This window comes from Hemicordylus capensis, chromosome 17, assembly GCF_027244095.1.
Source record: "Hemicordylus capensis ecotype Gifberg chromosome 17, rHemCap1.1.pri, whole genome shotgun sequence".
Classification (NCBI taxonomy): domain Eukaryota; kingdom Metazoa; phylum Chordata; class Lepidosauria; order Squamata; family Cordylidae; genus Hemicordylus; species Hemicordylus capensis.
This window is the reverse complement of record NC_069673.1, coordinates 10,419,690-10,446,253: the sequence shown is the minus strand read 5'-3', so window position 1 is coordinate 10,446,253 and position 26,564 is coordinate 10,419,690. Positions and strand designations below refer to the sequence as shown.

General features: G+C 51.5%; 1 protein-coding gene across 5 annotated transcripts in view; it reads left to right on the top strand.

Annotated features, from left to right (window-relative positions):
• SH3GLB2 (SH3 domain containing GRB2 like, endophilin B2) overlaps positions 1-26,564 on the top strand; it is a 60,195-nt gene that overhangs the window by 23,644 nt on the left and 9,987 nt on the right. For 2 of the 5 annotated variants that reach the window (XM_053281638.1, XM_053281637.1), the window contains exons 2-7: positions 2,254-2,395; positions 5,164-5,292; positions 11,336-11,469; positions 12,291-12,383; positions 18,327-18,389; positions 25,062-25,085. In XM_053281638.1, the coding sequence (XP_053137613.1) occupies positions 2,254-2,395; positions 5,164-5,292; positions 11,336-11,469; positions 12,291-12,383; positions 18,327-18,389; positions 25,062-25,085 (585 nt within the window). The remainder of the gene's footprint in view (positions 1-2,253; positions 2,396-5,163; positions 5,293-11,335; positions 11,470-12,290; positions 12,384-18,326; positions 18,390-25,061; positions 25,086-26,564) is intronic. The other 3 variants (XM_053281641.1, XM_053281640.1, XM_053281639.1) reach the window with 2 other exon arrangements.

The following is a 26,564-nucleotide window of genomic DNA, read 5'->3' as shown; positions in this document are numbered from 1 at the left end:
GAAAACTCTCCTGGGTGCCAAGCACAGAGGCATCTGGCATTGCATATACACAACCATGTTCCTAAGGGACGCTCGCCCTTGATTCGGGGGGAGATGTGATGGCTGTCTTTGGATATCTGAAGGGCTGTCACGTAGGAGGAGGGATAGACTTGTTCTCTCTGGGTCCCGAGGGCTCGGCCAGAACCAGGGTGGATTTGATTTAAATCAAACTGATTTAAATCACAATTTAAATCACTAGCAGGGTGGATAAAAATCAAAAAAATCCAATTTAAATCAAAAAATCCAATTTAAATTTAAAAATCGGATTTTTTTTTATTTTTATCCACCCTGCTAGTGATTTAAATCAAATCCACCCTGGCCAGAACCAAGGGGTTGAGTGGAGGAATCTTGGTTTCTATCCCCGATCAGAAGCAGAGCCATAAACAGAAGCCCATGCGAAGCGATACTCCGATACCAGCAAATTAAAGCCCACTCCAAACCAAGTGGCTGGAATGGCGAGGGGCCAGATCTGGGCTAGGCGTTTGGAGCGGTTTCCTCAGCACGGGGAGGGGTGCTGTGTTGGGATTGGGTAGGGGCGGTGGCTCTCTCGCATAACATAAGAGGATCGGTGATTTAAATGGTGCCGTTAGCAGGGCTGATGACAAGGAAGCCCGTTCAGGATAAACACTTGGGGAATGTTCTGCTAATGTAAGAGCTGTTGGACAGTGGAACAGCCTGCCTCATGCAGTGGCTAGATCTCCTTCGCTGTGGGATTTAGAGCAGAGGCTAGATCTATGTCTATAGGCGGCTGGAGCAGTTTCCTGTACTGAGCAGGAAGTTGGGTTAGAAGACCTCCAGGGTTCCTTAAGAAGTTGTCTCTTTGCCGGCTGAGTTTTAAAGTGGAGGCTCTCTTACATTTAGCAGGGGGAGAGCAACTGCCCTTATCCAGCTCCAGACAGCATCTCTCCAGTGGCTGTTGCTAGTGTCTCCCTTTTTGTTTCACTTTAGATAGTTGCGATCCCCTTTGGGATAAGAAACATTTACATCTTGGTTATATAAACTACTTCCTTTTGTCGAGAAGCCATATATCAATATTAATGTTTCTTTCAAGGGTCGGCTAGCCTGCCAACAATAATTGTGTTAATTTTGTACTCGGCATGAACATTGTTGCTTGGGTTTGATATTTCTGGATATTGGCTTTTATTCTGTTGATGGCCATGCTTTTAAAGTGCTCAGTGGCTTTTACGGGAAGCTGCCTTGAGGGCGTGCTGGGGTCAGTCAGAAGGGCAGCAGATAACTTCAGAAAACCCAAGCTCACAGGCCCAAGTTACATACTGGTCATCTCCCCTAAGGGAAGAGAGCTGGCCTTGTGGCAAAAGGTAAAGTTGTGCCGTTGCTTTAGTTTACTTGGTCTACTTGTTAACTTGACCCCAGTTAGCCCTTATCCCCTGCTAACTGAGCAAAGAGGCTCAGTGGTGATTCTCTTTTTTTTAGCACAGGGAGAGCAACTGGCCCTGTCCAGCCCCAGCACAGCATCCCTCCAGGGGCTGTTGCTGGGGTCAACCTTATGTTCCTTTTTAGATTGTGAGCCCTTTGGGGACAGGGAGCCATTTTATTTATGTTTTTTAATATATATAAATCGCTTTGAGAACTTTGGTTGAAAAGCAATATTCAAATATCAGTATTGGCAGTAGTGGCAGCGGCGGCAGTGTTGGTGTTGACTCCAGGCTCCCACAGAACCCTGTGGTGTTGGTGGTTAGAATATAAGAGGGGTTGACCATTGCTATCTCCTGCACAGTATGAGATGATGCCTTCCAACTTCGTCCTATATCGCCGCTGCCCTATATAGGTGTTTCCCATAGTCCATATGGGAAACATACCAGTGGGGATTCGAACCAGCAGCCTCTTGCTCCCTAGGCAAGTTATCTCCGTGCTGTGCCAGTAGGTGGTAGCAAGCATGAATTGCCCCCTCTGCTAAGCAGGGTCTGCCCTGGTTTACATTTGAATGAGAGACTCCATGTGTGAGCACTGTAAGATCTTGCTCTCAGGGGATGGGGCTGCTCTGGGAGGAGCATCTGCATGCAGAAGGTTCCAAGTCCCCTCCCTGGCAGCATCTCCAGATAGGGCTGGGAGAGACCCCTGTCCTGCCTGCAACCTTGGAGAAGCCGCTGCCAGTCTGAGTAGACAACCCTGAGCTAGATGGACCAAGTATCTGACTCTGCATAAAGCAGCTACCTATGTTTCTCCCCCTTCTCTCTTGTCTCCCCACTGCAGTTCACAGAGGAGAAACTGGGTCAGGCCGAGAAGACTGAACTGGACGCGCACTTCGAAAATCTCCTGACCCGGGCAGACAGCACCAAGAACTGGACGGAGAAGATCCTGCGCCAGACAGAAGTCTTGCTGCAGCCAAACCCTAGTAAGCGCCAGTGTCTCTCCTCGGAGCGTAAATCCAGTGGGTGCATCGGGCCGGAACGTATTTGTACCAAAGCACTGAACAATAAAACACAGCACTTTCCTCCGCCGGCCTCTGGGCTGCAGAAAAAAGTGCGATGTTGTTTTCGTGCGCCATGCCTTGGTACGAATAATAACTTCGTTTCAGGCAGTCCCAGCGATGATTCACCTAGCGCCAGGGCAGGAAGGAGGGTAGAGGTTAGGCATTGCGTTGCTAGCTACAGACTGGAGCCGGCAGAGAACACACTAGTAGTTTTCAGAGAAAGCTGAAGCTTTTAGGACTGCAACCTCAGGTCTGGGCTGTCTTTTTAGCTGATTTTTTAAAAAGGATCTAAGTTGGCATCTGAATGATGCACCTTCAAAAGAAGCCTTCTCCAAAATTGTCAATGGCAGCCACCCTCTTTGAGGCATTCCCTCCCCAAGGATGCAACATAGATGCATGCCTCACCTGAAAACAGAGCCAGAGCTTCTGCTTTGCACACGGAAGGTCCCAGGTTCAATACTTGGCAGCATCTCCAGGTAAGGCTGGGAAAGACGCCTGCCCGAAACCTTGGAGTGCTGCTGCCAGTCAGTGTAGACAATACTGATCTAGATGGCCCAAGGGTCTGACTCGGTATAAAGCAGCTTCCTATGTCTCTGTTCAAAAGCATAGCTATATGCACGTTTGATACAGAAAGATTTCTGCAACTGGCGAATCCCTGAAGTGGGGGAACCCCCAGTTCCCCTACCCTGCCTGAGAGTTCTTGGAGGCCTCTGCTTCCCCTTCCAAAGGGAAATGGTGAATGCAGCAAAACAAGCAAACCCTCTCGGTACTCTTACATCTACAGCAGCTCTGTCCCTAATGATTCTGCTGATCTTTATCTGCTGACGATCTTCATTTGTCTTGACTGCTGCTTCGCACTGTGTTCTGCTCTTTATTGCCTTTCATCCATTTTTGTAATTCAGGAAGCGCAAAAATCTCACAAAGGGGCATAAGCTTCAACGTCACTAACAGAACCATTCCAACAGGAAGAAAATAAAACAGAGTTGGACAGAATTGCTGCAGCCCAAATCCTCCATAAAACTTACCGCAGTGTTAATTTTGTCAGGGGCAAGTGACCAAATTATTTTATTCCATTACCGACAGTGAGTTTACTGACTCCCGTTTTGTGTCGACGTGTTTTGCAGCTGTCATTCTGATTTTTCATAGTTTGTCTTCATCTGGCCCTATCCAACCCCAGCCCAACCCCTGCTGATTTGGCAAAGAGCACCTCTCAACGTGGTGATTCTCTTTATTGTGCAGGGGGGGAGCAACTGGCCCTATCCGCCCCATCACAGTATCCCTCCAGTGACTGTTGCTGGTGTCTATCTTATGTTTCTTTTAGATTGTGAGCCCTTTGGGGACAAGGATCCATCTTATTTATTTATTATTTCTCTGTGTAAACTGCCCTGAGCCATTTTTGGAAGGGCGGTATAGAAATCGAACAAACAAACAGCATCCCTTGAGTGGCCGTTTGCTGGTACCTGCCTTATGTTTCTTTTTAGATTGTGAGCCCTTTGGGGACAGGCAGCCATCTTCTTGATGTATTTATTTATTTTTCTGTGTAAGAAAAACTTTGAGAACTTTGGTTGACAAGCGGTGTATAAACATTGTAGTAGTTATAGTAATAAAGTTGTAAGCTTTAAGAGAGCCAGCATAGTGTAAGGGGTTAGGGTGTTGTACTAGGACTGGGAAGACCCAAGTTCAAATCTCCATCCAACCATGAAACTCACTGGGTGACTAGGCCAGTCCTGTATCTCTCAGCCTAACCTACCTCACAAGGTTGTTGTGAGGATAAAATAACCATGTATACCGCTCTGTGCTCCTTGGAGGAAGAGTGGGGTATAAATGTTAAAAATAAATCTGCCTCAAACCAAGGCAGGATATTAAAATTTGAAGTAATCTTCTTGGCATATTTATATTCTGCTCTTCCTTCAAGGAGCCCAGAGTACATAGTTAAGTTTCTCCTCACAACAACCCTGTGAGGTAGGTTAGGCTGAGAGAGAAGTGACTGGCCCAGAGTCACCCAGCAAGTGTCATGGCTGAATGGGGATTTGAACTCGGGTCTGCCCGGTCTTAGTCCAGCACTCTAACCACTACACCACGCTGGTCGTTTGCGTACATAGGAGGTAATGTAGGTTAACTCTGCGAGTTGCTCCACCACCATCTTTCTCAACACTGCCCCCCATTTGCAATGGGGAGTAGCCCCCTTAATAATGCGGGGAATGCTCCCATTTGCCGGTGGGGAATGTTGGGAGAAAGAGGGCAGTTTTATTCGCATTGGTCATTAGACCATAGCAAAGCAAAACCTGGTAAATCTACAGCACAGGGAAAGTAATACGACCCATCAAGCCATAGCAACGATAAAATAAGCCGTTTAAAATATAGCAAATAAGCATAGCAGCAGTAGTCACCAATAATATACCATTAGAAGAGCGTATACCATAAAAGGAAAAGAATGGGAGACAAATCCAAGCAGATTAAAAGAGTTAAATCAATATTTCAAAACTTAAAAACATGGAACCCTAAAATAAAGCCGCAGCTGAAATTTTAGAACCACCCCCGGCAAGCTGCAGCATTCTCTTCCAGAAAATGTCTCCCAATATTAATTGCTACAGAGGTTGATTCTGCAAGAAATGTGAATCCCCCCCCCCCCACTGTGTGTCCTCCTCCCAAATGCTTTCGGTCTCTGACCCCGTCTGATCTTCTTCCAGGTGCCAGAGTTGAAGAGTTCCTGTACGAAAAGCTCGACCGGAAGGTGCCCTCACGGGTCACCAATGGGGAACTCTTGGCACAGTACATGATCGAAGCTGCCAACGAGTTTGGCCCGGGAACTCCGTATGGTGAGTCACAGGGGGACGTCATTTCACATCGCACAGGACCCTGCTCAGCAAAGAGAGACGCTGTTGCCTCTGCCCCTTACCCATTTAGAGCAGGGCGAGGCAACCTGGGGCTCTCCAGATGTGGCTGGACTACAACTCCCATCATCCCCAGCTGTAATAAATTGTGGCGGGGAGTGATGGGAGCTGTAGTTCAGCAACATTAGATGAGGAGAGCTGGTCTGGTGGTAGTAAGCATGACTGGTCCCCTTAGCTAAGCAGGGTCTGCCCTGGTTGTGTCTGAATGGGAGATTACATGTGTGAGCACTGCAAGATATTCCCCTTTAGGGGATGGAGCCGCTCTGGGAAGAGCAGAAGGTTCCGAGTTCCCTCCCTGGCAGCATCTCCAAGATCGGGCTGAGAGAGACTCCTGCCTGCCAAGCCTTTTTCAGCCGTCTCTGCAACCTTGCTGGAAATGTAGATAGCTCCATGTCGTGCAATGCAATCCTCTTCAGCTGAGCTAACCTTGGTGCCCTTTAAGAAACTTGAAGGAGAGCCTGCTGTTCCGTAATGCGTTCCGTGTGGATCTGTAGTGGTGTGGAACCCATTACTGTAAATGTAAGGGAAGGTAACCTCAGAACGAGGACTAAGAGGACTCTTATTTTGTAAGAGGCAGTCGAGAATTAATTGGTAAATACCTGCTGTGCAGCTCGGCTGAACATCTTCTGCAATCAGGGCTGCAAGTATTCTCCAAAACTCAAAATTCAGACTGCCGAGCCCCCTATTAAAAGTTTGGGGTGCAAGTTCTCAATAAAAATTGAATTTGGGGGGGAAAGTTTGGGGTGCAAGTTCTAGTAAGAACTAATCTGCTGTGTGTGGCTGCCCCTTCCTATCCTCAAACAATCAGAATAAAATTGCAGTCGGTTTTATACAGAGGAAAGGATTCGGGTGACCCTTTTTGTACTTGGTGGGGCAGAGCCACCATTGAGCAAACGGATTCAAAGAACCCAGCTCGCGATTTGGCTCCATATGGGGCTGTGCGGCCCCATTTGGGAGCAAAGCCACGCCCGACTTTGGACATGGGGCGTGTTGAAACACTCCATGTGTCTGGCGTCAGATGCAGGGGGAGAGGCTAAGGGCTTGCGGCTGCAGAACCCGGGCTGCCATTGTCCTTTCTCCATGGAGTAATCTCTGGAGGACATTCCTGCCTGTCTTCATCCCCATTCCTTACATATTGAGGAGAAACTCAAGTATGTAGTACACTGCTCTGGGCCCCTGGGAGAAAGAGCAGGAGATCAATGTAAAAATAAACAAACAAACAAATAAATAATATTGATAAAAGTACGTGTGTGTGAGTGAGAAAGCTTTTAAAATGCCTTGAGATTCTGGCCGCGTCGGGCCCAATCATCAGGGCAAGGAAAGCCGGAGAACACACAGTCTTTCAATGCTGTCGCCTCGTTTCCATCTCTAAGGGTGTAGACCAGGGTTGGCAGCATCCACCTGCCTGAACAAGGGACCCGAGGCGGGGGGAGATACGAGAGTCCCTGGCAGCCCGAGTGCCGCGTGTGCTTTCACCACTTAAAACTCCCGTATAAGTTACCACTTAGATGGCTTCTCCTCTGCCGATTGGTAGAACCATGGTTAGCCAAACGAAGTGTGACTGTCATCTTGCTTTCTGGAAAGCGAAGGCGTTGCTCGCCAGTAAAAACAGGTTTCACGCACGAGCACTCTCTAGGGCTTATCGCTCGCCTGGTTCTCATGATCCCGATTGCTGGATGAGGCTAAGGTAGCCAGACCTTGGGGGCCGTTAATGCTGATGTTCTTGTGTAATGTCCCCAATGCGGGACTGTTGACAACCCTAAGCCTGCAACCCAGCAGAACTGCAGAGTCCTCGGGTGGGGAGGGAGAAGGGAAAGGCGTTGGAGCTGATGGATGCTTTTGTTCGTGAAGATAACGGGTTTGATGATGTGGGCCATCGGTTCTTCCCATTCGCGGAAAATAAGGGACAAATGGCATCTCGTAAGGGCATTTGGGGCTGACATAACGGGTGTCCCTGCTAATATGGGACTGCTGGTAACACTAGTGTAGACCTTGTCAGAAATCACAATGAGAATTCATCCACTCCCCCCCCACTGCACCTCATGTACCCGCCCACCTTCTGAAAGTCAATAATGCCGCCTGTCACAACCAGAACCCCAATTTGCTCTCACAGCCAGCCAGACACCAATTTCCCGATGCGTTCTGCGCTGATGCTTTCCAATTGGATTACGCTGGGTTCTTGCAAATCTGTTACAGGCCCCAAGCTTAGTTAATGATCTCTGTCTCTCCTGTAATCACTTGGTGATCATGGCTGGGCTGCTCCGGGCACTCTTCTGTCTGGGCGCCCTGAATGAAAACAACTGCAGTGGGTGGGAGGGGGGCCTCCCCTCTTAGACCCATAATCGGGAATGCTGTGTGGGCCTGGAGCATGCTCCTGTGGAACATCAGTCTGTAAACAGAACAGGCAAAAGAAAAATGCATTTTTTAAAAAGTGGAACGCAGAGACCAGTATGACAAAAATTTATATACTGCTTCTCAACCAAAAGTTCCCAAAGCGGTTTTCATAGAAATAAATAAAGGACTCACCGTTTAAAAAAAAAAAAAGCAACATAAGTTAGACCCCAGCAACAGCCAATTTGTGCTGGGGATGGATAGGGCCAGTTGCTCTCCCCCTGCTCAATAAAGAGGAATACTGGAAGAGCAGAAGCGTGAGAGACACGGTAGAGCGCTGCCCGAATGTCTGTGTGTTTGTAATCAAGAGGGCTAGGCACTTAAAATAAAATCCAAATCCCAAGGAGCCAGGAGTCGTCTTTTAGAGTTGCTCAGGCTCCTGGCTACAGCACGACTACAGTGCACACCTTGCTGGTAACTCTGGGACTAGAAAACTTCATGAGAATAAAACTGGTACCCTGGCATTCTATAGAGGAGGCTCCTCTGAGAATGGTGAGGTAAGGGAAGCAGACATGACTGAGAGCTGGTGGAGAAGCAGTCTTTATATGCTGCTGCCAAGAGGATGAGGGAGGGAGAGTGGGTGGGAAGAGGTTTACATAGCAAACTACCTTATACTGAGTCAGACCACTGGTCCCTTTAGCTCAGTATTGTCTTCACAGACTGGCAGCGGCTTCTCCAAGGTTGCAGGCAGGAGTCTTTCTCAGCCCAATATTGGGAGATGCCAGGCAGGGAACATGGAACCTTCTGCTTTTCCCAGAGCGGCCCTATCCCCTACGGGGAATGTCTTCCAGTGCTCACACATGGCGTCTCCCCTTCAAAAGCACACCAGGGTGGACCCTGCTTAGCAAAGGGGACCATTCACGCTTGCTCCTACCAGACCACTCTCCTCCCATACGTCTAGTCGACGAACCAGGCCCACAAACTTCGGCCATTGGTACCATCGACTTTTGGCAACATCTACTGCCCTAGAGACGGAAAAGAGGCAACCGCCTGGTTGCACTTGCAGCTTGCTGTGTGGTGTTGCCTCTTCTTTATCCCTCGCCCCCAATGATTAGGGGGAAATTGCAGTCAGTGTTGTATAGACTCTGGGCTTTCTCTGTTGCTGCCCGGTTCAGAATTCACTTTGGAATTCTCTTCCCCGCCCAGATTCGTCCTGCCTCCTCCCTTTCAGCTTTTAAACCTTTATTGGAGACATTTCTTTTCTGCCAGGCGTTTGCTCTTTATTTCTTTTTAAAATCTCAGATGCTGTTCTTGTTTTGTACACTGCCCTGAGTCTGTGGATTGGGTGGTATATTAAGTCTTTAAATAATAAATACAGAGCAAAGGGTTGGGTAACAATGAGCAAAGGGTTGGGTAACAATGAGCAAAGAGTTGTGTTCTCTCTTCGTGGAGTCACCTTTGGAGGACATCCCTGCCCATTTTTCTTTTCATTCCTCTGACAACACTGATGAAACTTATAGTCATTCATGTGGACAATAAAAGCCTGAGGACGCGTTGAAAGCCTTACAATGTTCTTCCACCTCTAGGGGTGCAGCCCTTGTCAAAAATCACCATGAACCTTCCCCCACACACACACCACAATGGCACTGGCCACTCCAGCTGGCTCAAGGGGCTAGTCAGGGCAGTGGTTCCCAACCAGATGTGGCTGGACTACAACTCCCATCATCTCCGGGCACAATAAATGTCACTGGGGATGATGGGAGTTGTAGTTCAGCAACATATGAACTACATGTTCATGTTCAGGGAGGAGAGCTGGTCTGGTGGTAGCAAGCATGACTTGTCCCCTTTGCTAAGCAGAGACTGCCCTGGTTTGCATTTCAGTGGGAGACTACATGTGTGAGCACAGCAAGATATTCCTTTCAGGGGATGGAGCCTCTCTGAGAAGAGCATCTAGGTTCCAAGTTCCTCCCTGGCAGCATCTCCAAGATAGGGCCAAGAGAGACTCCTGCCTGCATCCTTGGAGAAGCCGCTCTGTGCAAACAATACTGAGCAAGATGAACCTATGGTCTGACTCAGTTTATGGCTGCTTCCTATGAAATGCCCTCACTCCCGCCCCATTTCAGCCCTCACAACAACCCTGTAAAGTAGCTTAGCATGAGACCAAGTGACTGACCCCCAGATCACATCTTCAGGGCAATGGAAGATATTTCTCTTAGGGGATGGAGCCGCTCTGGGAAGAGCATCTAGGTCCCAAGTCCCCTCCCTGGCAGCATCTCCAAGATAGGGCCGAGAGAGAGACTCCTGCCTGCAGCCTTGGAGAAGCCGCTGCCAATCTCTGCAGACAATACTGCGCAAGATGAACCAAGGGACTGACTCAGTATGTGGCAGCGTCCTAACCTCTGGTAGGGATGGGTCCGGACCGGTTCGGACCTGGCCGGTTCGGTCCGGGTGGGGGGGGTTCCTTTAAGGGCGGGGAGGGTTTACTATCCCTCCCGCCACTTGTTCCCCTCCAGCGCTCGTATTTACTGTAAGAATTGGGGCGGCAGGATACCTCCCTGCCGCCCCTTGCCCCTCCGCAATCCAAAAGGCTCCGGCAAGCCTTTTGCGCACGCACACGTCGCATGCGAGCTTCACGTCTCCCCAACGCCGGAGGCCCGGTCTGCCCACCGGCAGGGGCCTAGGCCAGGTAGACTGGGCCTCCGGCGTCGGGGAGACGTGAAGCTCGCGCGCGACAGGCTTGCCGGAGCCTTTTGCATTGCAGAGGGGCAAGGGGCAGCAGGGAGGTATCCTGCCGCCCCAATTCTTACAGTAAATATGAGCGCTGGAGGGGGACAAGTGGCGGGAGGGGTAAGTAAACCCTCCCCGCCCTTAAAGGAACCCACCCCACAGTGCCGGACTGCAGCTGTGCAGTTCCGTGCACACCCCTAACCTCTGGAGGGCCACAGGTTGGGAGCCACTGAGTCAGGGTGTTGGTAAGTCCCTGTTAAGCAGCTGGGCTTCTGGGCAAGCTTTTGTCGACATCTCCTCCAGTTGCCCAGGCCTAAGCTAGCAGCCTTCCTTGCGTCTCCAGATGTGCAGTGCTGGGGCATATCTAGGGTAGGGCAGGCAGGGCACGTGCCCCGGGTGCCGCTTGAAGGGGGGCCGCCATTTTCTAAAATGAAAAGAAGTTCAAAATGGCCACCAAAAACAAAATGGCTACCGCGCATGCTCAAATGGCCTCTGAAGGGCCCGAGTATCTGGGGAAAGTCAAATTCTCCATTTATTTTAAAAACTTATCTAATAGTGATGCTGCAATGCATAGTAGAGACTTAGACAGGCCCTTCTGTTCAGTTTTCCAAGTACACTTCCACATAGTATTTGGGTATTTCATGAGCCCCAGCATACTGAAATTTGTAGTTTTCCAGCATTTTTTGGTCTGGCTACATCCACTGCTAAATAGTTTTTGGAAATATTAAAAGATTAACGAGCTTGACTAGTATTTTGGGGCTGATATTATGGCAAAGTTATCTGAAAGATGGGTGTCAGATGTTTGGATGGGGGCGCAATTTCAGTGCTTGCCGTAGGCGCTATTTTCCCTAGATACGCCTCTGGTGCAGCGTCCCAACTCCAGCTTGCTTCATGTGTGTGCTTCTCCTAGGCAAGACCCTCATCAAAGTCGGGGAGACCGAGAGGCGCCTGGGGGGAGCAGAGCGCGACTTCATCCACTCCGCCTCGATCAACTTCCTGAGCCCTCTCCGCAACTTCCTGGAAGGGGATTGGCGGACCATTTCGGTAAGTAGGCGGGACCAAGGAAGGGCAGCCTGGGTGGTTGGTTCATTGGCCAGCTCCTGAGAGGCGACTGAGTGTCAGTTGCTGGATTCTTGTGAGCAAGTCTGGGCTGGTGGCCACTGACCTTGGCCCAGCTGAGCAAGAGGGCAGGTTTGGCCGCCTGCAGCACAGGCTTGTTATACCCAAAATGGAGGAGACCCGGTCTTGGGGTAGCAAGCAGGAATGGCTAAGCAGTGTCTGCCCTGTTTTGCATTTGGATGGGAGACTCCATGTGTGAGCACCGTGAGAGATTCCCCTTCGGGGATGGGGCTGCTCTGGGAAGAGCACCTGCCCGCTTGCATGCAGATGGAGAAGGTTCCAAGTTCCCTCCCTGGCAGCATCTCCAAGATAGGGCTGAGATTCCTGCCTGCAACCTTGGAGAAGCCGCTGCCAGTCTGGGTAGGCAGTCCTGAGCTAGATGGGCCAATGGACTGACTCGTTATGTGGCAGCTTCCTGTGTTGGGTGGGCTCAGTGGCAGAGCCCCTGCTTTGCATGCCGAGGGTCCCGGGTTCAGTTCCTGGCAGCATCTCCCGGTAGGGTTGGGAAAGACGCCCGTTTGAAATGTGGCCGGGGCTGCTGCCTGTCGGTGTCTGCATCTCTCTGCAGATCAGAACAGGGGTGGTGCCTTGTCAGGGGCAGACACCCAGAGGTGGGGGGCTGTGCCTGATCCCTAAGAGCCGACGGAACCGGCGGCCCCACAGGCTTCTGCTGGCCCATCGTTGGCCTCCACGGCTTTCCCGTGTGCTCAGGCAGCTGACCCCTCCCCTCCGTCTGTTTCCTCCAGAAAGAGAGACGGATCCTGCAGAACCGCCGCCTGGACCTGGACGCCTGCAAAGCCCGGTTGAAGAAAGCCAAGGCGGCCGAAGCCAAAGCCGCGGTAACTGTCTCCCGTGACCCCCTTGGTTCCTGCCGCCCCGCCCCGCCCGCCTTGTGCATGTGACAAGTCCCGTCTCACGTGTGTTCTGTCCCCCGCCACCCCGCCCACCTTCTTGTGAGCCTGAAGTCCGTCCTGTCCTGCATGCAATGCATCTGGGTGTGGGAAGGACTCCTGTGTCCGCTTCTCCCCACGAGGCCGGGCAGGGATTCCCCTGGGCGAGCACGAAGGACCGGCACCCGTTCCATCGCAGCTGCTCTGGAGTGTTGGAGCCGGGAGGTCTCCTCGGGGATGGGATCTAGTACGACACCTTTGGACTTGGCTGAGCAGAGGCGGCCCTGGGAACCGCTTGAGAAGAAGGGCTGACCAGGATGTCTGCGCTTGAGGTGGGGGACTTAGAGGGCACGTCGCCTTCCCTGCCACGGATATGGGGGCGCCGTGCACTCTGTCCGTGCCCCGTTGAACTCTGGCACAGCCGCTGCGCAAGAGCCCCGTGGAGACGAGCGTCCCGATGGCTTCTAGGGCCAGGGTTCAACGGAGTGAGACAGCCCAGCTTGGGTGCCAGATCCTGGGTGTATCATTTGAAAGGACAATAAGCAGTCAGTGGTTTAGCTGGTGGGTGGGGTGGCGTTTTCCTCCAACTCGAGTCCCTGGATGTGGCTGGCCTAGAACTCCTATTGCCTAGATCGGGCATCCCCAAACTGCGGCCCTCCAGATGTGGCTGCACAACAACTCCCAGCATCCCTAGACACAATTTTTTGTGGCTGGGTATGCTGGAAGTTGTCGTTCAGCGACATCTGGAGGGCCGCAGTTTGGGGGTGCCTGGCCTAGATCGTGGTGATGGCAGATGATGGGGGTTGTAGGCCAGCAACATCTGGGGACTTGAGCTGGAGAACCCTGGCTGCACGTCGGGATCTCCTCTTCTTGGGGAGCTCTTTCCCACAACACACAGTCCCGGCTCTGAAGAGGGTACTTGCCTGCCTGCACTCCGAGGAGACAGGATTGGATGGGACTCCCTGTTCAGTGCCCACTTGGTGGCAAATCCGTGTCTGCCCTACATGATGGCTGTGTTTGTCTCATCCACACTCGGGCGTACATGTGATTTTTGGGCTCAGCTCCTGAAACCACAGCACTGTGCAAAGGCCCCAAGTCGGGAGTTTGCATAATTGGGTGCCTAGATGTTGCTGGACTACAATGCCCATCATCTTCCCCCACCATAATTGGGTGCCTAGATGTTGCTGGACTACACTGCCCATCATCCCCACCATAATTGGGTGCCTAGATGTTGCTGGACTACAATGCCCATCATCCCCACCATAATTGGGTGCCCAGATGTTGCTGGACTACAGTGCCCATCATCCCCACCATGTCTTTTATTGTGGGGATGATGGGCGTTGTAGTCCATGGCGGGGGGTGATGGGCATTGTAGTCCAGCAACATCTAGGCACCAAAATCGGTGAGCCTCTGCCCTAAGAGGTGACTGCTATCCTCTTGAGAGGAGGGACTTAATGCCTCTCTTATGCTAGGGTGGGAAATGATCATGGGGGGGGGAAGGGGTGTGGCTTGGTAAGGGAGCATATGCATTGCATGCAGATGATCAGTCCCTGGCAGGGAGGGGAGGACCCTCGTCTGATATCCTGAAGGGCTGCTGCCGGTCAGTGTTGGCAAGAGGCAGCTTGATGGGTCGAGGGTCTGACTCCGCAGAAGGCAGCTTCCCAGGACCGAGATGACCTGTCCATAACTTTCCTCCTCCGGTCCTCGTGTGCCTGCCTGTCGCCCTTTCGCTGCCTCTCGGTGTCCCACCTCCCACCAATGGGGCTGAAGCAAATGTCCCCCTTCCTGCCCCTCATTCGCAACCCGCCTTCCTGCCCCATGGCGGCTTTGTCTCCGTCCTCCGTCGCGCAGGTGCTGACTGCCACTCCGAGTGTTGTCCCACCTAGGGGTTCGCTCCTGCCTCGTCCAGTTCCCCCTCTTAACTCCTTTATTCTCTTTTGATCCTTCACATTGCTGCTGTTTTGTCCACTAATCTCTTTGTTTTTGTTCTGTCTTGTGTGTGTTTTTTTTTGTTTTGGTAACCGTTTTTTGCTCAGTGTGAGGGAGATGTGAGTATTAACCTGTGTTCATAGTGCTGTGACGGTTGACCTGAAATGCTTTTCGTTCTCCCTTTCCCATTCAGAGACTGATTTCTTTTTGATTTCTTTTTTTTAATCCCATTTGGGTTCCAGAAGTGTGCACTTTTGAATGCCAAGGGGTATAGGTGGGGGAATGGCTTGGGCTGTCTAAATCCACAATGGAAATGGCTGGCCGGCTGCCGCGCACCCTCTGAGTGCACAGGCATTTCCATTTCTGAAGCTTCTTGGAAGCCATGCTCAAGAGGCAATGTTTTTGGAGCCTGGGGGCGAGTGTGGCAAGCGGGAGTGTGTGTGTGGCTGCAGAATTCAGTTTCTTTCTTTTTTCTTTTAAAGTTTCTAGTCCTTATGAGGAGCTTGAAAATGTGTGAGTGAAACCTTGGAACTGCCAAACTTCCAGGAGTGGGATTTTGGTCTCCTGTGTATATACGTCTGTCCACATCACCACATCACCACCAGTAACCAACAGAAGCGGCTTAAATTATGCAAAACTAGTGTGCATGAGTTTGTATAATCCACGTGAGGGCATTAGAGCAGGGCTATCGGGGTGGGGATCGTGGGACCTCTTGCCAGTCTTGAAAGTGGAATACATTAAGGCAACAAGCATACTTACGTGCAGGGTGTGAGATCTGGGTCTGCTTGATATAGAACTCTGGGTTAACTTATTTAGAACTTAAAAATGATATAGATGACATAGAGCCTTGGCCAATGTCTTGTGTGCTTGATAGAGTAATAGATGCAGTACAGATTGAATGGATGTGGGAATATTTGGGCTGGAAGATGAGAAGGAAGGGGCTGGTCAGATTCTTGTGCTGTCAAATTGCCTGTATTCCAGTTAAGGGGCCCAAGTGGCCCGGTCTGCACACCTAAACAACAACAACAATAATTTGATTTGTTAGCCTCCCCATAACAAACCGTTCTCTGGGTGGCTCACAACACAGCACCAAAACAGCAAGTAAAAACGCACAACACTGCCACCACCACCCCGCCCCCAAATACACAATTCAAAACAATCTAGAAACTTTTTTTAAAAATCGGTTTTAAAACTGAACGAATGCACCACTTGGAAACCCCCACTAACTTTGAAAGCAGTCTGGGAATTGATTTTTATACACTTCATACAGAATAGTAGCAGACTTTGTTTTGCATTCTTTCTTTTTAAACTCCTTTTTAAAACAACACCTGTTTGTTTTGTTTAACGTATTTGTATACCACCCAAACCACAAGTCTCTGGGCCATTTACAACAAAACAATAAATAGAAAGGTTAAAACATTACAATTTAAAATTTAAAAGGTTCAAACTATTAAAATAGTATCTAATTTATAAGCCTGGGTGAAGAAATGTGTCCTGACTGCCTTTTTAAAAGCTGTAAGAGATGGGGAGGCTCTTATCTCAGCAGGGAGCACGTTCCAAAGCCTCAGGGAGGCAATGGAGGAGGCTAAATTTTACCAACAATCCAGGATTTCCTTTTTAAAAAAACACACCAAAAAACAAAAACAAAAAACCTCACAGGAAAATAAAGCATGACTCATAAACCAGAAGCTGAGTATCTGAAGAGTTACCCATGGCTGCATCTTGTGTCTTTAAGGATTGGATCCTGATCTCCAGGCATCTGGGAGACTTTAGTTTTAGGCCAGGTTCTGGTTTGAGGTTCAGGTTTGATCGGATTTCCCAGCTCTGCTTTTGCTCCAATATCTGGAGGTCATCTACCTCAGGGATTCTCAAAGATGTTAGTGGGCTCCAGCTCCCATAATCCCCAGCCCCAGTGGTCTTTGGTTGGGGATGATGGGAGTTGAAGACCAATAACATCTGGGGACCCAACGTTGAGAATCCCTGGTCTACCTCCTAGACATGGATGTCCTATTGGCTACCATGGCTAACAACCCTTGACAATCCAAATTCAAGAAGTTGTCTAATCTCCCCAAGGCAAGGTTTTCAAACCTGGGTCTCCAGATATGAGCCCAGAATCATCTAGGGACCAAAGCTTGGAAACTCTGCCTTCATGCCATTGCCGCCAAAAACCTTTCCAATTATCTCAAGGTGCTGCCTGCCACCTCCTTTGATGCCTCCAAGGCAGGCCTGCTCAACTTCAGTCCTCCTGCAGATGTGGGCCTAGAACTCCCATAATCCCTGGCTATTGGCCACTGAGGCTGGGGATTATGGGAGTTGTAGTCCAAAAACAGCTGGGGGGGGCAAAATTGAGCAGGCCTGTTTGACTGAGGCCAACTCTGTAAAAATCATCACAGGCTGCTACAATTCTGATTGCAGTGTGTGTGTGTGTGTGTGTGTGTGTGTGTGTGTGTGTGTGTGTAGGGATTAGTTCATATGCAGCTCTTCTCGATTGCTGTCGCACAACCAAATTAGCACCGGTACATTGTTCGTAGACTGGGTTGTGTGTGTTCTGGAGGCTTGCCATGGCATCGCTGATGCCGTATTTGACCCTCTCTTTTAATCTTTCAAGCTTTCTACTTCTGGGGTTGCGGAGTGAGTGGGTGTGTGTGAGGCTGCTTTCAGACATGGAAAGTATAAATGTGTTGCATTGATCAGGGTGTGGGTTTTAAGCTTCCTCATGGTCGAACTGCCCGTCTGCATCCCTAGTCATTTAACTTCCACCTCCAGGTCCTTCCCTTTCTCCCTCTGTATCACTTCATTCATTTCCTGCCCTTCCTCCAAGGAGCTCTGGGTTGCCAACACACTCCTGCCGCCTCGCCCCCTTTAGTCTTCACAACGACCCTGCAAGGTAGGTAGACTAGGCTGATGAAAGTCACCTGGTCAGCTCTGTAGCTGACTAGCGATTTTTTTAAAAACCAGGCTCCCATATCCAGGATCGCAGTCACTAGGGCACACGGTCATTTCCATCCCTTGCCAATTGCCAGACTTTGCTTTTGGATGCAGAAGAAAACCACACTAGGCATCATGTCTACATTTGCACAGTTGGTTTTGATGGAAACTTCCGCACAGAACAACACACAGCCCTGCCCCTGAGAATGGAAAGGCCAGTCACCCTAGGCATAATTCTTAAATGTCTGCAGTTTGCCAGCTTTGATGGCAAAAAAAAAAAACACCTTTTCAGGCATCTCCTCTGCCAATCCAAGCTCCCAAACATGGGTCCCTAGCAGTGTCCTCTCTCATTTTTCTCATCTGTGTGCAGAATGAGTTTTGTTCTGGGCGGCAGGATCAAGGCAGTGTGTTCACACCTGCGTTCAGAGTGGGGCCTTCCTGAGTCAACCTGAGCGGGATCTAAAGTTTCCGGAGCGGACATCCGAAAACTTGTGAGCGCGCACACACGGGCATGCCTTAGAGGGAACACTGGTCCCTAGATGTGGGATCACAACTCCCATCATCCCCGGGCACAGTGGCCAAAGGCTGATGGGGGTCGTAGTCCAACGTTTGTGGACCCGGATTTGAGAACCGCTCAAGTCGGCTGCTCTGCACTAGATGGCCCGTTGGTTTGACTCTAAGGCTTCTCGACAGTTTTAGGGCTCCACAAATTTAGGCTCGGCTCACCAGCCAGCCATTACTTGTGTTCGCCCCCAACCCCCTCTCTTGCAAGGGATTCTTACCCTCTCAAAAATGGCAGTGGAGAGGAGATCGGTGTGGGGCTGGGCGTCCTGCTCGCTTGAGGGGTCCTTGCCGCTGGCAAATAGCTCTGTAGATGTCTGGCCTTTTTAATTCTTTCAATACCTCCCGAAACAAATTGCCACGCTCCTTCCAGGAAGTGCCCGCTTCTCCCCTCCCGAACCCCTTCTAGCCCCCAGCGCCCACCACCGCCCCGTCTGCATGACCTGTACATGAAACTCTATTCCCCCTCCATAGGCTGTGCCTGACTTTAACGAGACTAGACCGCGTAATTACATTCTCTCCGCCAGCGCATCAGCGGTAAGATCAAAACTCTCTCTCTCGCTCTCTCCCTTCCCCTCCGCCCCCCCCTCCATCTCTTAGACACTGATGCTTTTAAACTCTCTCTCCCTCACTCTCTGTCTTTCTAATCAACCTGGACCAAGCATTCATGCTGTTTTCAACATTTTAACGGGAAGGTAGCTGATCGGAATGGACGCACTGCGGGGAGAGTATTCCGGGCAAGGATTCTGGGGTGAAGACCTTAAAAACAAATGGCATACAAAGAGAGTTTCAAATGGCCATAGGCATGCCTGGGGTCTCGTGAGCGCTTATCGCGTGAGCGTTGGACTCGGGGGGCAGCGAGTCTGAATTGCCCCCTTTGCTAAGAAGGGTCTGCCTTGGTTTGCCTTTGGAGGGGAGACTACATGTGAGTGCGGTAAGATCTTCCCCTTAGGGGATGGGGCTGTACCTCGGTGGTAGAGCATCTGCTTGCATGCAGAAGGTCCTAGGCTCAACTGCCAGATAGGGCTGGGAAAGACTCCTGCCTGAAACGCGGTAGAGCTGCTGCCGGTCGGTGCAGACCACGCTGAACAAAGGTCTGACTCTGTAGGAGGCAGCTTCCCGTGTTGCCGATCTGCCCAGGTTGACTAGCTTCCTAGGGTCAAAGCTTACTCTTTCATGCATACTTCAGCCCTATGTGTCTCATTTCCTAAATAGTAGGGGATTGGGGCAGGGGGTATATGTGTGTGTCAGGATAGGGTCCAGGGGGTTAAACCCCTCTTCCATCCCCCCCCACTGGCTGTTGTTGTTATTATTATTATTATTTGGGTGGAAGAGAGAAGACACGGGGCCGTTCTCCTGCATCTCCCCCGTGTCGTATCGCGTCGTATCGGCCCGACTTGCACCGCGGCGCGTCTCATCTCTCCTTAAAATGTTGAAAACTGGGTGTGCCTCGCTTCCTGGGCTGCTGGGGGAGGGCAAGGAGGCGTCTCCATTGGCAGCTGCCCTCACCAAGGGGAGGGTGGTTCTGGACGCTGGGCATGGCTGCTGACCCCCGCGTGGGCAGGCGGGAGGTGATGTCGGTGCCAACTCCCTGTGGGGGTCCCCGCCGGGCCCCTTTGGGTGGCAGTGCGGGCGGCAGACGCCCTGATCCCCTGAGGGTGGAGCAAGCCCTTCTGGCGCGGCATTTCTTTCCCAGAGCGCAGTTGGCAAGCCAAGCCTGCCCCCTTTTCCTTGTGGTGGTGGGTTAGGGCGAGCTGATCTTCTCCACAATTGCGGGGTAGGGGGGAGAGACTGGCAGAAGCCCCGGGGGAACCGGAGGGCAGCCCGTGAAGTCTCCAAAGGAGAAGGCACCACATGGTTGACTCACTTCCCCTCCTTGCAACCTCCACGCCAAAGTTTTTTCTTCTCTAAAGCGGGGGTTTCCAACCTGTGTGGTCCTGCCGATCTTGCTGGACTACAACTCCCATCCTCCCCAGCTACAGTTTGGCTGGGGAGGATGGGAGTTGTAGTTGAGCAGCATCTGTAGGACCACACGGGTTGGAAATGCTTGTTCTAAGGTGCTTTTTTGATTCAGTGCCGTCAAGCTGGTGTGGACTCTTAGTGACCACATAGAGAGATTCTCTCCAGGGTGATCGGTCTTCTTCAACTTGGCCTTGAAGGTCTATCAGTGGTGCATTCACTGCTAACGTAATCTCTAAGGTGCTTAGGGTGGCTTATTTGTCGAAATTATATCTTGCCTTTTTGGAAACTCCCAAGGCTGCCTCCAACAACATAAAATGAAACTGATAAAAAATTGGTTAAAAATCTAGATTGGGGACAATTGGAGATGGAAGATGGCATCCATGTCAGTGGCACAGAAAGGAATGTAAATGGTCACCTTAAAAATATGGGGGTGTAAATTTTTTTTTTTAAAGGTCTAGCTGTTAGCATCGAACAGGACAGGAGGTTCAAGGTGAGCCTCGTGAGGCAGGGAGTTCCCTAGCATGGTGCAACTAAGGAGCAGACCCACTCCTGTGTGCCCACCAAACGTTCCTCCAGCAAAGGTGGAATAGGACAGTGGTTGCGGATATGCAGGAGGGACTCCTCAAATGGGTCCAGGCAGGCAGGCTCCTATGGGGAGAGATGTCCCTTTCAGGTACTTAGGGGGTTCTTGGTTTTATCTTCCCAGTGAACCTGGAGAGGTAGGCTAGGCCAGGCTGAAAATTCATGGCCCAAAGGTCCAACCTCTCTCCCTCCCCCACCCCCCAAAGTGAGGGCTGGAGGTGGATTTGAACCCAGCTCTCCCCGCTCACAGTTGGACACTCACTAGCACATGAGTGGCATGCAGGACCCCCTCCCATCATGTTCCCCTTTGAAAGCTGTGGGGTGTGTGTGTGTTGGTTGGTTGGTTTAACTTTCGCATTTCTATCCTGTTCTCCCTCCAAGGTTGGGAGGGGGTCGGGACATGGACGGGTCGTTATCCTGCCTCTAGGGGGCACAGCCTGGTTTGTGGGTACAGCCTTCCATTGGAGACAAGCTGTACATCTGGGGCTCCTCTGGGCACCCATGGAGCGGTGAGGCAGGAAGCCCCGGGACTGTAGAAGCCCCAGGCTTAGCTTGATGCTCTCTTTGCGGTCTTAAGGGGTGTGTGTGTGTGTGTGTGGTTGGGGGGTTGATTACTTGTCTGATTAGAGCAGAACCTCCTGGGAGGGTGCAGAGAGGGAGGAGAGCTGGTCTTGGGGCAGCAAGCATGGATGGTCCCCTCTGCTAAGCAGGGCCTGCCTTGGTCTGCATTTGGATGGGAGACTCCGTGTGAGCGCTGTAAGGCACTCCCCTTGGGGATGGGGCCGTAGCTCAGTGGCAGAGCATCTGCTCGGCACGCAGAAGGTCCCCGGTTCCGTCCCTGGCAGCGTCTCCAGGCAGGGCTGGGAGCAACTCCCGCCTGAAACCCTGGAGAGCCGCTGCCAGTCAGAGTAGACCGTCCTGAGTGAGACGGACCGGTGGCCGGACTCGGTATAAGACCACTTCCTATGCAGAGGGTCCTGGGTCACATCTCTCACCCCCTTCTTCTCAGGGGGGAGAAGCTGGACACTTAGGGGCTGGCTAGGAAATAGCAGGCAGCACCCCTCAGACGGAGTCTTCCCCAGGGGGTGGTGGGGCTTGCCCAGCTAGGCTGTGAGGCCGAGCCCAAGCTGCTCCGGGGTGTGATGCCACCAGCATCTTCCAGATCTAGGCTGAGGCGGGGCAGTTGGCAGCAAACGCGTCCCCCGTGGGATGCGTTTTGCGTCCCCAGGGAAGGCAGCAGTGCCACAGGTCCGGCGTGCATTGGATCCAGGCAGCCCCTGGTCCTTGCCGGACGCTCCTCCATTGATAGCAGCCATTTCTGCAGAGCCTCCCCCAGTGCAAAAAAGGGGGGCCCTTGTCTGGCTGGAACGTGTCCCTGCCTGGCCCTGTAGGAGTCTCTTCAAGGGATGCAACGTGGGCTCTTCGAGGGCTGGTTGGGCGCCCACCAGCCCTTCTCTGCCCTTGCTAGGAGCTGTCTGAGCAGGCTTGGCCGGCACGGATCTTGGCCTCTCTTTCTCGGCCCTGCTGGCAGCTGCGTGGAATCCTGGCTTGCACGTCGTCCCCAGGACCTGAACTCGGCAGTCATCCCTTTTCCCACCGGAGTAGTCAAGATCTCGTTGTCCTCGTCTTCATCACCACTTGGGTTCTGCCGTCTGTCTCACCACCATCCCCTTTCTGGGCACAGGATCCATGCAGACTCTGCAGCCTAGCTCCCCTCCCACCCCACTCCTCCCATTTGTAGGAGGAACTGCTGGTGGATCTGCAGGATTCCTCCTGTGACCCATGAGTCACCCTCGTGCTGAGCCCTGCCCAAGAGTAGGGGTCCGGGATCAGGTGCCTGGGACCTCTAGAGCACCGCTTCCTGGTCTTTGGGTCTCCAGATGATGGTGGCGTGCCCATCTTTGACAGTGCCCATCATTCCCCGCCACCGTGGCCAAGGGCAGGGGGTGATGGGGGTTGTAGTCCAACTTCTGAGGACCGCTTGTGTGACCGCTGGGTAGAGAGTGGGAGTAGATGTCAACTTCCTCCCGTCTTAACGCAGCCCCGTGCAGGGGGGAGCAAACTCCCAGTCCCTGGAAACTGTGTCTCTCCCGCCCTGCTAGAGAGGGGAGCAAAGGAATTCTCGCCAGATCCCTTCCAAGCAAAGCGGCATCTGTGGAGAGTTTAAATTTCCAGGAGGCTCAGGGCTGGTCGATGCTTGCAAAGTTGGGGCTTCTCGCACTTGGGTCCTTAGATGAGGTTGGGCTACAACTCCCATTGTTCTCAGCCCCGTTGTGGCTGGGGATGATGATGGGCATTGTAGTCCAACAGCTGGGCACCCACGTGTGAGACTCCTTGCTTGTATAAAACTGCTGCTGTTCAGATGTCCTTGTGAATGGGAATCCTCTTGCATTGCGAGTTTTACTGGCAGCTCGGGCGTATGGTCCACACACACACACACAGACACGCAAGATCAATAGCAATTATCGAACACTTGACTTTTGTTGAAGGCCAGGAGAAGTGTCTGCTGTGGGAAAGAAATGCCGAGCCCGCCCCGCCCCCCCACCCCGCCGGGAAGTTTCGATTAGAGGTGTTTTTGTTTTGTTTTCCTGCCTGTTCTTGCATTTGTGTCTTGTGTGTTTTGCATTGTTGGCCTTCCCTGTTGGCCAGATCCCAGGAGAGACCAGCAGACAGCCTTGCTGTGGACCCCCCCAGACTGAGCTGGGTTAGGAAGGAGAGGGGGAAGAGGAGATATTCCGGGGCGTGGTTGCATCCAGGGTGGGGAAGCGCCCTCTGTGCAGCCGACGGGCCCCGTAGAGGGAGCTCGGAGGGAGGGAGATGGGATGAGATGGCGGGCGGTAAAACCACACAGAGCCGGCCCGGAGGAATGCACTCATCCAGGCTGAACCTCAGGCCCAGCTCAGTCCCTGGCTCCGCTCCCAACTCAGCCCCAGATGTCATGGACAGCTTGTTCACCACATCCTAAAATGCTGCTGCTTAATCGGAACTTCCAGGATCGCTTACGCCAGTATTTTGAAATGCAGTCAATGGAGAGGGTACCTCCGTCTAGTCACCTTAAGTGGCGCCGCGGGGAAATGCTTGAGTAACAAGCAGAAGGTTGCCGGTTCGAATGCCCCCGCTGGTCCTCTATCGGGCAGCGGCGATCTAGGAAGATGCTGAAAGGCATCGGCTCATACTGTGCGGGAGGAGGCAATGGTCAACCCTCCTGTATTCTACCAAAGACAACCACAGGGCTCTGTGGGCGCCAGGAGTTGAAATCGACTTGATAGTACACTTTACCTCAATCTAGCAGTTCAGAATGGCTAGGAAAATTTTTTAAGTGTCATCTTGGCACTGTGGGAGCGCCCCCCCCAAGGGGGTGCCACAGCTGAAAAGTCCCTTTCCCCCGTTGCCGTCAGGCTCAGGCAGGGCAGCCAAAGGAGGTCTGAGAAGGTTATCCAGATGTCCCTCCATGAGGAAACTCTCGTCCTAGATCAGGGTTCCCAACCTGCCTTGGCAGCAGTACATGTGAAAGGGCCAGAGGGAGTCCCAGTGGACAAGAAGTTTGATATGAGCCAGCAGTGTGATGCAGCGGCTAAAAAGGCGAATGCGATCTTGAGTTGTGTCCACAGAACCCAGCCTTTACGGCGGATATTGAGAAACTGGCACAGATTCAGAGGAGGACCACCGAGGGGGTGAAGATGTGTTTAGCCTGGAGAAGCCTCGGCCGAGAGATGAGAGCCCTCTTCAGATATCTGAAGGGCTTTCTCTCGGAGAAGGGGTGGGCTTACTCCTGATGAGGGGAGAACTAGAACACGTGGGTTGAAATGGAGATTACTGGGGGAATTTATATTCCACTTTTCAACCAAGTGCTCAAAGCAGTTTATATAGGGGAAAGGGAAAGCCGCTGGAAGTGCTCGCAATCAAAAAAGAAATATAGGGCAAATGCCAGCAAGGGCCGCTGGAGGGATGCTTTGTTAGTGGGGCTCTCCCCCCTGTTAAACACAAGATAATTGCCCCTCTAAAAGATGCCTCTCTGCTTCATTAGCAGGGGGAATGGCCAGGAAGTCGATCCCGGTAAACATTAGGACTTTCCTAAGAGCTGTTTGCCAGTGGAACACTCTGCCTCATGCAGCGCTGGGCTTTCCTTGGCGGTTTCCAGGCAGGAGCTGGATGGCCATCTCTTGGTGATGCCGTAGCAGTTTCCTGCACTGAGCTGGGGCTGGGCTAGATTATCTCTGAGGTACCTGCCAACGTCCTCACATTCTGTTGTTCTAGGCTGAGAGAGCACGACTGGCCTGGGGTCCTCTATTGAGCTTCAAGGCTGTGGGGGGGGATTTGAACCTGGGGCTCCCCTCTCCTTGTCTACTGCTCCAATCATGGGGGCCCCACAGTGGGGTCACCACTCCCACATGTTGATTGGCCAACTCCTTAGATTGAGCTAGTGGTTTGGGGAGGAAACCAGCGGGCTTTTCCAGTTGGGCCGTAAGTCTGGGGGTGGGGTGGGGGCTGCAGGGCTGTCTGCTGCAGTCGTCCTGGTTCCTGGAGCAGGCCCGGCTGTCTTCTGTGATGTGTCCCCCCCCCCTTGCCTCCACCGATGGCTGTTTCCTTGTGGAATGCTGCTCGTGGATGTCTTCCGGTGCTGACTTCCTTCTTTTCCCGTTTGATCTGTGGCCCCCCCTCCAGCTCTGGAGTGACGAGGTGGAAAAAGTAAGTACCCCCAGCGTCCGGGCGCTCTGAGTCCTTGGCTCGAAATGTGCTTGGCGAACATGTGGAGGTGTTTGGGGTGGGGGGCGGGGAGAGAGACCTTCCCACCTTCCTTGCAGAGCTGGGCATAGACAAGGTGTGGAGGCCCCAATCCTGCCTGGCGGCTGCTTGCCAGTAAGATGGGCAGCATCCAAGACTGCTTACGCCCTGGAAAGGGCGCCCCAAGCCCATCTTTACGGTTTTCCAGGCCGCGTTGGAGCCGTCTGGCCCAGTCCTGCGACCCTGTGGAAGCGCTCTTTATTCACTTAACCTATCTGTATGCCACCCACTACTGAAGTCTCTAGGCAGTTTGCAGCAATAAAACCAAGACATGTTAACAATTAAAACATTTTTAAAAATCAAATTACAATGCCCATCAAAACAACCAAACAGCTAAAAAGCTTGGCTGTAGACAGGGGTGTATCTAGTGTAGGGCAGGCAGGGCACGTGCCCCGGGCGCTACTTGAAGGGGGACGCCATTTTTTAAAATTATTTTTTTTTAAAAAAAAATGGCCACCAAAAACAAAATGGCCACCGTGCATGCTCAAATGGCCTCTGTGAAGGCCTAGGCAATGCTAGGCCTCACAGAGACCATTTGAGCATGGCAGGGGCCATTTTGTTTTCAGTAGCCATTTTTTAAATACAAAATTTATTTTTAAAAATGGCCACTGCACATGCTCAAATGGTCCCTGCAAGGCCCTAGAGGCCAGTGGGGGGAGGGGGAACCTTTGCAGACCCCCCCCCCAGCCTTTAGGAAGCCCCCCAAAGGGGCTAGAGGTAATTTTTTTAATTTAATATAAGTCACTGTACACATATTCAGTTTGGCACTATGTACAGAGAATCAGGGCTTGTGAATACTGAGCTGAAGCTTATGAGCTAGGATTGTATTCATTTGCTCTTACTTTGCTTCTTGTGATAAGTGAGTTAAACGTGATGTCTTAATAATATGGCTATTAATGGTAAGTTTGTCTTAGAATCAGTGTGAAATCCTTAGTAATAAGGCCCACTGGGAGTTTCTTGCTCTCTTTTTCTCATTTTAACTGTCTTTCTGAAATACTAGAATATATTCCAAGCAGTGACACAGTTTACTCTGCATATCTTTTAATTATTTTCAGAGTATCTGGGAAAAGTCAAATTCTCCATTTATTTTTAAAACTTATGTAATAGTGATGCTACAATGCATAGTAGAGAATTAAACAAGCACTTCTGTTTAGTTTTCCAAGTACACCTCCAAATAGTAATTGGGTATTTCATGAGCCCCAGCAGACTAAAATTTGTAGTTTCCCAGCATTTTTTGGTCTGGCTACGTCCACTGCTAAACAGTTTTTGAAAGATTAAAAGATTAACAAGCTTGACTTGTGTTTTTGAGCTGATATTATGGTAAAGTTATCTGAAAGATGGGTGTCAGATGTTTGGACAAGGGGCGCAATTTCAGTGCTTGCC